At 46.9% G+C, this 12,829-nt stretch overlaps 1 protein-coding gene across 3 annotated transcripts in view; it reads right to left on the reverse strand.

Moving 5' to 3' along the window:
* Nucleotides 1–12,829, reverse strand: part of MYO18B (myosin XVIIIB) — a 188,217-nt gene that overhangs the window by 148,327 nt on the left and 27,061 nt on the right. For all 3 annotated transcript variants that reach the window (XM_034790788.1, XM_034790789.1, XM_034790790.1), the window contains exon 10: nucleotides 5,123–5,267. In XM_034790788.1, the coding sequence (XP_034646679.1) occupies nucleotides 5,123–5,267 (145 nt within the window). The remainder of the gene's footprint in view (nucleotides 1–5,122; nucleotides 5,268–12,829) is intronic.

Below are 12,829 nucleotides of genomic sequence, written 5' to 3' on the forward strand. Positions count from 1 at the left end.
AGCAACCGGGACAGCATTCTCAAACAGGATCAGTCTGCTGGAAAAACTTGGGTCATTTACTCCAGTCCTTTCCATGCTGATCTTCAGCAATGGGCTCTCTGTGTCCTTACTAACCACAGGAAGACATTGATCCAGCTCCTTTCCCAGACACCCCTTCTGCATGCGTTTTGCTCCTTCTCCCGGGATCTGCAGGATTCCTTAGACTGAGCCCTGCCTCCCAGAGCTGCAGCCCCTTTCCCCCCAGCAGGTTCCCAATGCTCCCCTCCCAAGGGGACCCAGGCAGTCACTCCAGGGAAACGCCTCTTCCCTGCACCTTAATGACAGCTCCACTCTTTATAGAGAACTCCTGTCCCCGCCTTAATGGCTTTTAATGAATGAACAGGCTGGGCTGGCCCTAGGCCTCTGCCCATAAAGAACCAGAACACCTTGTTACAGACGCCAACCAAGGCCAGGGAATCTGGCAGAGAAACTGAAAATGGACTGGCTCTGCACAATGCCACCTAATAATCCCTGCCTCAGATGGGCTCCCTAATCCCTTTCTTCAGCTCCTGAAATTTAAATTCCATGCTTAGCAACCACAAAGGATGCAGCTTTAAGAGTGCTAGAGATGAGCACCCTCAGCACCCCACGGTAGAGAACAATGCACATCCCCAGTATACTGCAGCAGGGACAGAAATACCTCAAGAAATATTTCCCCTCAGAGACAGCCCATGGAAACGCAGCCATGATTATTGATGCTAAGATGTGGGAAGCCCTAGCTTGGAGTACATCAGCGCTGTGATTTTTATACCAGTCACCAAAACAGACAGACTGAGAATGGGCTGACTCCAGACCTCCAACTGCACCTGAAACCTCCTTCCAGGTTAAAACACTAATGAATACAGGAAAACATGTAAGAGACTGGGACTCACAAAGGAGATTGAAAATGCTTAGGTGAATGGGCCCCTGGGAGGCCTGCTGGCCTCTGGATATCATTGTCGTTTCCCACAAAGGGAATGTCACAACATTTCAAAGGCAACAAGAAGAGCTGACACCAAATGGCTCAGGCTTTTGAAATCCTACATTTTTTGTTGTCTTTAGAGCTACAAACTAGTTTCTCATTCTCAACCAGCAATAGATGCCACTTGTCTATTCCTGGGCAAACCGAATTTGTGACAATCTGCAAAGAAAATGCTGTACCTCGCATCCCCCTGGGTGAATACAGTGTGTGCCACAAGTTAAGTGCCTTTGTTTCGGAGATAAGGGAGGCTGCTGCTGCTGTTCCACGGGGCTGCAGTGTCTGGCTGCGCTGACGAACGTGAAGGAAAAAGGCAGGGATGAGCTCTCTTTGGTGACGTTTCCAAAAGCAAAGGGTTTTGAACACATAACTTCAAAGTTCATGAGAAGGGGGAGGGAAGAGATGGCTATCAGGGTGACAGGTTTAACCACATTAAAAGAGTGCCCCTCAGAGACTCCTCCTCCAACAGGCTTTGATCCATTTTTTATCCACATTTCCTTTCATTTCTCTCCTTTTGTTGACACATGACAGGGGAATCGATACCAGAGTGAGTGGAGCTGAGACATGCTCTGGTTTTTAATCCTGTAGCTGAGTCACTTCTGTGAGCAGTCACAAGCCCTGTCTGGGCCCGTTATTAAATACTCCAATTCTTGCCCAAGTAGTTACAAGATTTTTCCAACTCAGGAGACCCTTGACCTTAAACTGACTCACAGGACAGGGGACAAAAGGCCCCTGCTGAAAGTTCAATACGTTTGAGTAAATCAACTCCAGTTATGATAGGAGGGAATTTTTAAAGCCTTTCCCACCTTCATAAAGTAGATATACTGCTCTGCATATTCTGACACGGATGCGTAGTTGGCTCAAGAGCTGAGACCCTCAAGAACTGAAGTGGAAGACGAGGCCATTCTGAGTCTCCTGTGTTTGCATTAGGCGATTTTCAATTCCAAATTGAGAGCATTCTAAAAAAGTCAAGGTGAGTATCCCCCAAGACCCTGACAGTTGCAAACCTTCCCTTCCCCCTTCCCAAACAATAATCACTTGATTAAAAGAGGAAATGCACCCCTCCATACTCTACAGCTGTTACTGTGAATGGATGGGGAGCATTTTTTAAACATAACGACTTCAGGAGCAGCCAATTAGATGAACAGTCAGAGGCCACCCACCATTTCTTTAGAAGACTCTAAAGGTGAAAGTGATATAAACCCTCAAGGTTCAGTGTATACTTCATCCACGAGCTCCCCAGGGTTAGGGAGAAGCTTCCTCTGAAGCAGAGACAAGATACAGTGCTAGATGGACCATTGGTCAACTCTAGTACAGTGAGACTGTAATGTTTCTATCAGTCTCCTACTCCCTGGGCAGTGCTGGCACCTATCTGCCTGTGTAGCTTTGTGCTTAAGTTCTTTCGTTTTTAAATGAGGGGTCACTGTTTCCAATTTTGCCTTTTGCTGGAAACTCTGAGGCTGGAGGAACCTAGTCCCAAAGGACCGGTAGAGCTCAAATCAATGTCAGACACGTGTCCTTGCTGACGAGACTTTGCTGCACTGTAGAGAAATAGAGCTAACAGATTTACCAAGTGGGAAAGGAGTGGGGAGAGGGAGAGAGAACACACTTCAGATGAAAAAGTTCATCCATTTAAAATAATTAATAAATGATGAATGGCATAAATTACCCTGGGATGTGTTATGATATGTTGCAGAGACTTCTACTGATGCCTATGGCTGATTTTAAAGCAACCCATTATTAAGCCCCTATAAACTGAAGTGTGTAAATCATGTGTGGCTGTCTCTAGAATAGGTTAGAACACAGCTTAAATACTTCATTAGGGAAAAGACAATTTCTGTATTCAAGTAGTAATGATGTCTTTATAATCTTCCTCCAGACTGTTACCATTATAATTCAATTACACGAGACATTCTAGAGAAGCTAAAATAATTGCTAACTGAACCTGCAGCTCCACACAACCACCGTAAGATACTACAAACTAGGATGGATAATTCCTTCAGTGACCATGCCTCTTCTCTACCTGGAGCACTGGTAAAATGCTAAGGAATGACAGACACGGCAATTTGGGGTGAGGCGGAACAACGAACTTCCTTGTCAAAGACAAGGGCCATCAATGTGAACAAGCTCAATAAAGACAATTCTTTTCCATACACGTATACCGATCCTCCCAAACATGGCAGAACACCGGAAGGGAGACAGGAGGCAGTGGGATTAGTATAATGGGTGGGTCTGGCAAAACCCGGATGTGAGAAATAAATGGGATTTCTCTGGACCACTTGATGATACTGATGGTTGTGTTTGGTAGGGTGTATAAGGAACTAACACATTCCAGAGAATTCCTCCAGTAGCCTTAGAATCATAGAATATCAGGGTGGGAAGTGACCTCAGGAGGTCATCTAGTCCAACCCCCTGCACAATCCCCAACTAAATCATCCCAGCCAGGGCTTTGTCAAGCCTGACCTTAAAAACCGCTAAGGATGGAGATTCCACCACCTCCTTATAGGGTGACCAGACAGCAAATGTGAAAAATCGGGACAGAGGGTGGGGGGTAATAGGAGCCTATATAAGAAAAACACCCCAAAATTGGGACTATCCCTATAAAATCAGGACATCTGGTCACCCTACCTCCCTAGGTAACCCATTCCAGTGCTTCACCACCCTCCTAGTGAAAAAGTTTTTCCTATTATCCAACTTAAACTTCCCCCACTGCAACTTGAGACCATTACTCCTTGTTCTGTCATCAGGTACCACTGAGAACAGTCTAGATCCATCCTCTTTGGAACACCCTTTCAGGCAGTTGAAAGCACCTATCAAATCCCCCCTCATTCTTCTCTTCTGCAGACTAAATAATCCCAGTTCCCTCAGCCTCTCCTCATAAATCATGTGCTCCAGTCCCCTAATCATTTCTGTTGCCCTCCGCTGGACTCTTTCCATTTTTTCCACGTCCTTCTTGTAGTGTGGGGCCCAAAACTGGACACAATACTCCAGATGAGGCCTCACTAATGCCTTTCTTTGTGTCTTCCCCTCCCCTGCCCCACAATCAACATTCAGGTCCCAAATAATTAACAAGGAACTCCCACGAATGATGAACCAGTGGCAAAGGCTTCCTAGTAGGTGTTACTTCCTGAATGCTTAAGTCATGTGATGTGGCAAACTGCTGGAGATATATGGGTCAAGTCCTCAGCTGATGTAAATCTGTGTCACTCCATTGACCCCAGTATTGAACTTCAGTGGGGCTATTCTGATTCACAGCAGCTGAGAACTTGGGCTCTTCGTTCTGTGCATGTCACAAGTTTGTAATAGAAGGCAGCACATATTTCATATCCCATTGCTTTGGGAATGGCATGTTTCTGGTGAAAAGTAAAGTGTACTTTTGAACATGCCTAGGAAAGGGATGAATGATGGGAATAGAAGTAACTGTCTATGGTATAGCCTATATACTACAATCCAGAACATAAAGTCTCTAAACCCAGGACACAATATGATGGACTCTGTAGGCCTGACTCTTCACTCACACAAGTTGTACACCAGCATAATGCCATGGATTTAAACTGCGTGAGGGGAGAGTTGGGCCCTGTACCAAAACCTGCCGACTAACACCACAATGGGGCTGAGGGCACTGTTATCTAGGAGTTGCTATGGATATCTACAAGAGAAATGCCTTTGTTATCTAGTATCTGTAGCATTCAATTTGTGTAGCTTATCACCCCGGCCAAGCCTGTAGCCCATTATTTCTTTACTTTGAGACAGTAACACCTGTTCAGCCCCCTGGTAGCCAATGAAGTCAGGGAGATGGCAGGATGATCATGTAACCTGAGAGCTTCAGTCTGTCTCAGTTCAGGTGACAGAACTCCCACCTCCACTTTGCATTCCTGTCATTGTGACCTCAGCATTAAAAAGCAGGAAACCCACAGAAAGACCAGCACACAGAAGCAGAGGAGGAAATAACTGAAATCTAGACTTTAAAGCGTGGACAATGCAATCGAATTACAACTTTTTCTCTCAGGTCAAATTTTGTATCCGTCTGGGCTGCCTTCCCCCTCCTCTTCCCCCTGCACAAGTAGCAGCCTGGTAAGAGTTGTAGGAAAACAAGGAAGATGAGAGGTGCAAGCACTCCTTTACCTTTACATGCCCCTGCAGCTCCCAGGTGATAGATCCCTGCTAACACACGCCAAATGGCAGTTTGCTCATCCACCATGATTCCCAAAGTCCCCATAGCAGCTTGAAGCTGGGCAAATGCCACAGAAGCCTTCTGCTTCTCCTCAGTCTAAAAGGAGGGAAAAGAAACAACAAGAGAAACATAATTGTCTCTAAAGCTAGAGCAGGGGAGTCTTGAAAACACAAATACTCAGACTCAACCTCGGTGGGAAATTAAAAAGGGCACCAAGATGCCAAGAGAGGAAATGGTGGAACATTCCTAGCGATGCTCGAACATTTCCCAGCCAAACATTTTTCCATCAGAAAATGTCCTAACTGAAGCTTTTCATGGGAACGTGATGTTTTGGAGAAAATTTTGTTCTGGGACAAAAAAAATGGAAAAAAAGCATTTTGATAAGGTTGTGAGATAGCATTTTGATTTTTCACTGTGAAATGACTTTCCATTTCAAAATGTATTTGATAAATATTATAAACTAGAATATAAATATTTTAAAAGTTAGAATTGGAACAAAACGTTTCCATTTTATCTAAACAAAATGTATCAATTGATCCAAAAAGAAATTTGGGGGACATTTTGAATTGTTTTGATTTCATTCTGAATCCGAATGAAAACCAGTTTCAACGTGGAGATTCCGAGTTTTGACAAGCCCTAAAGATCACAATTAGCCTGGTGTGTGTAGAGATGCCATCCGAGTAAACCTGCCCTGTGCCGAAGGAGCTCGCGCTGATTCTCCTTCCCAGGCTGAAGGAGGTCTCATGAACCCAGCACTTTGCCTGCTAATGCGAGTGCACATTCAGTCATGCCTTGGGCTGTCACGTCGCATTCGGTACAGGCAGGAACGGTGGCACCCCCAGGGCAATTCCTGCTGAGTTGGATTTTATTGTCATTTTGGTCTTCACCTCAGCCTGGCTCTGCTGCCAAACACAGAGCAAACTGGGCAGGAGAGTTTGACTGGAACTTTGCCGCAAGCACCAAGCTCAGCATGTTAGTGATTCCCCCTAGAGTATGAACATGTCTATGCAGATTCAAGCTGGCACCTCGAACACTAGGCCCTGGTTGCACTGGGCTGGCTGGCTTCACTGCTGCACTGCCAGTTTGCTAATGTTCAGAGCACGGGAAAGCACATGCAGCAGGTTTTGTGGGGAGGCATTGCCAAACATTCCCATCTGCCTCGGAGAGGGCTGTGCTGCACAGGTCAGTTCTGAATCTGAATTCCAGCCCCCCACCAAAGACCAGGACGGTCTTCAGCCAGGGTTTCCTGCAGTCCATCACAGCAGGAGAGTGAGAAAACAGTTACAAGTGTCAGATCCAGATCTGGACTCCAAAAGGCACTTCTGCTGCTCAGGGGAGTGGAGCTCTAGGGTCTTTATCCTTGCGCTTCTCTACTCAGTCCACTCATAGCTGTGCTAAGACAGTACCTGGGACTGGCCAGATGCCTTTGAACCCAGCACCATTACCTCTTTAATACAGGAATCTTCATCATTGTTATTAGACCCTTCAGAATCCAACTACTCTCCTTATATGCAGCTAATCCTACCTACGCTCTTCACAGAGACAGAAAGTACAGTACCCTCTTTTTTTAAAGGCTCCTGGTTGCTGTACATGAATTAAAAAGCATAGATTTAATTTTGAGAGGTGCTAAGAACCCACTGAAGTCAGTGAGAGGTGTGGGTATCCTTGAGGAAAAATCCTGAAGATGGGAAAATGATCACTTTGCTTTATCAGCGTGTTTCTTGGGCCACCCTGCAGAATGAGAGAATTCTATTCTAGGAATGTTTACAGAACACTACACAAACACTTCGTTCACAGCAAGGCCAGCTGTAAATCTACCCCGCCATGCACTAACCAGCGACCCCTGCAGCTGTGCACTACCAATTCCCTAGTGCGCTTCTCCCATTTCAAAGCCGGGTAGATCAGAGGGCACCACAGAACTTTTCGTGTGGGGCTGCAGGGTCCCCAGGGACACTGCGTGGGGTAGGTTTACACCCCAGCTTGCTGTGAACTAAGGGTATGGCTACACTTGGAACTGGAGGGGCAATTCCCCGCTCAAGAAGACATAGTCGCACTAAAAGTAGCGTGTAGCCGACATAGCATGAGCAGCAGGAAGGGCGAGCCACCCCGAGTCCCTGCCTGGGGTCTCAGACGGGTACATCCTCATGGCAGCCAGCCCGTCCCAGAGCTTGCATGGCCATGGCTACACTCTACTTGCTGTTGCTTTTTGTTGTCGTGCTCACAGAACTAAAAGTTAGTGATTGCTGAGAGGTACGCAATCGTGACTTGATTACGGTTGTGATGGGCAAACAAAATAACGTCCCAACCAGTAATATACATACTTGGGGCTAGATTCACAAGAGGGACTGAGCCGCCTAACTGCCCCCTTAGGTGTCACTGGCATTCACAAAACCACCTCTCAGCTGCCACCTAACCCTATAGGCACCTACATTCTCTAGGTGCTTAAGTTTCCACCAGTGAAATCTTGTAGGCACCTGTTTCTGCCAGTGGGCATGTGCAAAGGCACCTAAATTCTGACACCACTGACCTGCTCACCCACCTAGCGTGGGTCTAAGCCCCAGCCAGATTCACAAGTGAGGCGTTCTCCTAGCTATCTCATTGTGTGGCCGGGTGCCATATGCATGCTGCAAGCTCACCTAACCAGCACTCCTGGAGGAGGCTTCTCTTATACCCAATAGCCCAGTGGTGAAGGTACTCACCTGGGGTGAGGGTGGCGGGTTCAAATCCCCACTCTGCTTTATTCAAAGCAGAAACTTGCACCAGGTGGCTCACTTCCCGGCTGAGTGCCCTAACCTCTGGTCTGCTGGGTCTAAGGTGGCATCACCCCCACCGCCATCTGACCTGGCCGGGGCACCTATCTCCAGGCCTGGCTCACAATGATGGGACTTGAAGCAGAAATTGATTCAGGGAAGTTCAACAGCCTGTGATACACAGAAGGGCCGACTGCATAATCACAGTGGTCCCTTCTGGCCTTAAAAGCTCTGAATCTATGAAAAAAATCACTGACTCTTCTCAGCACAGTATCTGCAACTGGGATTTGCAGAGAAGTGAAAATTATTATGATTAGTTACACAATTATTATTAATTAAATATATGTGTTCCCCAATTCCAATGCTACAAAAATTATCATTTTAATGCACAATTAGTCACAGATTTTAATTAAATGTTTTGTGTGATTGTATTAAACCCTGTATTTAGGAGGGTTGGTTACTGATTTAATGATTTAATCACCTGATTTATATTTTCATACAATTTATATAATTCTGTATGTTGCCACAGCAATTTGGACTCTAACCATCGGTCTTCTCTCTTCTTGCCAAATATTCCAGCCTGCTGTTAAATTAAGTCAGCTAAATTGCTTCAGCCTACCCAGCAGCCCGAACTACATCCTTATCCGTTCATTTCCAATAGACTATTTGCCCTGTAGATCTTAGTGTCAGTAATATTTCCATGATGGGATATTAACAAATAAGACAAACCTGAATTCCTTTCCCCTGTTCTAGGAGTTAAATCTAAGTCATGAACTGGGAAATGGACAAATGTCAGAGCCACAAGGAAAGTTACATTTTTATTTTTCTGATGTGATGAATAGCAAAAAATCAGGTGCCCCAAATCCGCACAGTGATGAAAAACAGAAACTGCCACAGAGGCACAACGTGGGCTGCATTCAATGCCCAGAACAGGGAGGAGGGACTGTTCGAATGTTCTCATCCTAACGCCGTCACCAGGTTATTCTGGCTCTTTCTCCAAATAATAGAATCTACTGAGGATATAAATCTTGGTTGCCAGTGAAAAATTGAGTGAGTAAGTTCCCAATGCAGATTAGAGAAGCATATAAATGAATGGTGGGCTGGCTCCTTGCAGAAATGAAACAAATAGAAGAGACACTATCCATAAACACACTTCCAGGGAAAGTTCATTCCAAATATTAGCAGCATAGGACCAGATCAAAATAATAAAATGGCACAAAATCTGAGCACCGGCATACGACGGGGCCAGCATTGCTGTATGGGGAACCATATTTTATATCCCTGGCTTCAGGACTGTCCACCGTCCAAGAAGTCAGCCATGCAGTCCTCAGGGACCGGCAGAGGCTGGGAAAGCCATTTAGAAGGGAAACGGGAACAACGTCCACCCCTCCTCTAGTCACTTCTTGCCCATGAGGTGGTGAGATCCCCCAATGGATGCAGCAGGCAGTGTTCGCATGCAACTGAATGGCCATGCTCCAGCCCCTGCCATCCACAACAAAAAACTAAATCCCAATGACCCAGGAGAAGCACGGACTGGATTCCCTGCCCAATGGCAGCAGGCAAATGGGTTTCAAGTGGAAAATTTTGGGAAAACAGGAGTCAGAGTTGGGCCGAGGGTCAATACCAAGTATCAGGGTCTGTGCTCAGGTTCCAGAGGTTGATCAGGGATCAGAATCCAAGTCAGAGCTCCAGGAACAGAGAAGGGCCGTCATGGCAGCTAGCTAGGGAACCATGTTATTGCCATACTTTCTGGTCCACCCCATGAGTTGATATAGGATCAAGGAGCCAATCAGGGATCGCTAAAGCAACTGTCAGTCAGCTCACCCAAGGTGGTGCAACCTCGGTGGATTATGGGTTGCAGGGAGTGACCAGGTTACAGGGGTGGCCATATGGGGCTGTTCATTGCCAGGGAGCCCTTCAGGCCTGGGTTTAAATCCCACCAATCCTTGCAGCAGCAGAAAGGCTGCCTGGGCTATCTTTTCCCCCATAGCAGGCTCCACACTGTCATCTTTGTTTCTTTTCAAGACAAGGAAAAGTAGAGCATCGGCCTCGCAAGCAGTGGTGAGGAGTCTTTGCAAGAGGAAATGTATCAGACTAAGCCCATCGTAAGCAGAGCTGTCTACGGAGCGGGCAGGGGGAACTGATTTCACTGCTGTCTCCACGCATCACACCCACTGCAAGCAGATGGACCATCTTCACATTTCATCCCTGGGTGCTGGCCTACACAGAACGTCATTTCAGCCCTCAAGCCCACATAGGAGATCCTCGAAACTGTGTAAGTTTTCAGCATGGCAGTCGCTCTTTGCCATCGCCCTTTCCTTTGCTTGCCTATCACAGATTGTAGCCCCTCTAGCCTCGCCAGCTCACGAAGGCTCTGAGCCCCGCTGCTGCACCCACGGTAGATGCTGCACCCCTGGGTGGGTTCAGACAGATCACTGCATGAGTGTGTTTTGTACAATGTCCAGAGCCTCACCGATTCATGTCAGTTCACCAAGCCGATGTCACGTACTCACAGCCTCTAATTACTATGAGCCAGAGTTTAAATACCTTTGAAAATCTGGTCTGACCGTTCGGTGATGGCTTTGAACCAGTGACCTACAGATGAAAAGTTCCATCTCTCCTTATCACTCCCTCACCCATCCAGTCACCCTGGGGGCTGGCCAGAAATAGACCTTCCACAAAGGGCTCTTCCTCTTCAGTTTCGGCTGGAATTCTCCATCATTTCCGCCTTGGCTGCAGGGGTGAATTCTGTTAACGGGCGAGATGAGCCCAAGCCCCAACAATCACCAGGGCAGAGGCTCCCTGTTTGTGCAGCACACAGCCCAATGGGCTCTGATCCCGGCTGGTGCCTTTCGCTGCCACCCCAGTGAGACTAATCACAAATGATGATCTGGACTTCAAACTCCTTAGTGCTGCAAACTGCTGGCTATTGGCTCAGATCCATAGCTAACGAAGGGCCCAGTTCTGCCTCCTTTACTCACCCGGAGGAGCACTTTGCTGCAGTAGTGTCCCACTGGTGCAAGGGCAGCAGCATCAGGACTGGACACCGAGGGCAAACAGTGTCAAGAAGCTCTCATTGAAGCACTAAGCTCCTGCTTCCTCCGCTGCAGGGGTTCAAAGCACAAAGGCAGGCTGCTGGCAGAGGGGAGCAGGCAATGGGAAGGATAGCAGCTTGCATATGCAGTCACAGACGCTAACCAGGAAAACGTCTGTGAGCTTCCTTTATTTCTATATGATGATCTACTAGAAAGCGCCTGCTACGGGCATCCGCAGCTTACACATCAGTGTATTAATTCCATTGTATCAGCCCCCAAAAAGCTTCCCATGGCACTGTAAATATCATTCTCCACTCCCGCCCGCCCCCGCAAGGAAATCCTGGGAGCATAGCCATTGGCTGGCTGTCTCATGTCAAACCCCAGAGAAGGGCAGGAGAGCAGATTTCTCCTTGCTGCCACCATCGCACAGCTGGTCGCAATCCTCCTTTGCTCCCGGCTTTATTAAGTTCCTGAACTCTTCTTTACTCTGGACTGTCAGGCCAAGTTCATCCCAGTGCAACTCTGCTGGAACCACCAGGAATTTGGCTGGTGCCTCTCTCCTGTTACAACCCCACCCCCGGGCGAGTCATGCAGATGCTTGTGATGTCACAGAACTTTTTCTTTTAAAGAGGATTTTCGATCCAGACACATGCAGCCCTGAGGCAAAACAAAACACTTGGGAGCGTCTACAGGGAGCGCTACTGCCTTGGCAGTGGATAGACTATGTGATCTAACGGGTCTTTGCTGCTGCTATTGCCTATAATAAGGCTACTGATGAGAAAACCCATTTAAGTTCTGCAGTTTTTCCAAACACGTGGTTGGAGCTGGGCTGTCTTGGCTAGAGAGAAATCCATGATATGACAAAGGAGCTGGTAGAAGGAGAAGGAACAAGGCCTTGAAAGCAGAGGGAGAATATGAAATAGACAAATTACTGTGGTGGGAGAAAACAACCTGAGCAAAGAGCATCGCTGGGACTGGTATAAACACACAGCAGGATGAACAATAATTCAAGCACACGTGGAACCACTTGTGTGAATCATTCTGTGGATTAAATTAGTTTCAAGTTAAATTAATCCAAGTTCCTGTGACACTGGCTTTGCTTCCGACATGTGAATACTCACATGTGAACTTTATGAGAATAGCAAATTCCATGCAAAGTAACACTTTGGAGGTGACCATCATTCAAATTATGATACAAAATGGGCAAAATTCTTCAGTGCTCTAGATGCAGCCTTTAAAGCTCTGCAGCTCTGATGGCAACGTGGCTGTGTGATGGTCAGCCAGCAGGTTAGCCAAGATTTTCCAAAGCGATCTGTGATTGTGGAGACCCTCTTTGAGACATTCAAGGGGCCTGATTTTCAAAATGCGCTACGCACCCACCCTCTGAAAACCAGGCCCACTGAAAGGTGTCTCAGACTGGCCATTCAAAAACGGAGATACCCCAGATCACCAGTCACTTTTGGGAATCTTGGCCATTGGCTCTCTCATTGTACAGACTATAAACTGCAGTAAATGCTTTAGTTAGAAAAAAGGGAGTGGCAGGGAGCTGTTGGTGGTTTTTTAAAATTGACTTTGGTTGTTTTATTACGAGATTCCTGTACTGTAGTGTCATTTCCCTTAAACCCAACCATGGTTTTCAGAAACAGACTCAATCTCCAGGGTTTTCTGCAAGTCAATGCCTCTGGAATACCTGATGCCTCATTTCTCTTTCAATCTGCAGAGTTTAGCACAGCATGTTGCAATACTGCACGTGGCAACTCATCCCGTCCTTTGGTGCGGTGGCGGGATGAGTGGCACAGCTGGGGGTTCCTCTCCCAGTTAATATGGCTGCATGATTTATTCTCAATAGGCAAGAAACTTAGAGGACCTTCCC

This window comes from Trachemys scripta, chromosome 15 (assembly GCF_013100865.1).
Source record: "Trachemys scripta elegans isolate TJP31775 chromosome 15, CAS_Tse_1.0, whole genome shotgun sequence".
Lineage (NCBI taxonomy): Eukaryota > Metazoa > Chordata > Testudines > Emydidae > Trachemys > Trachemys scripta.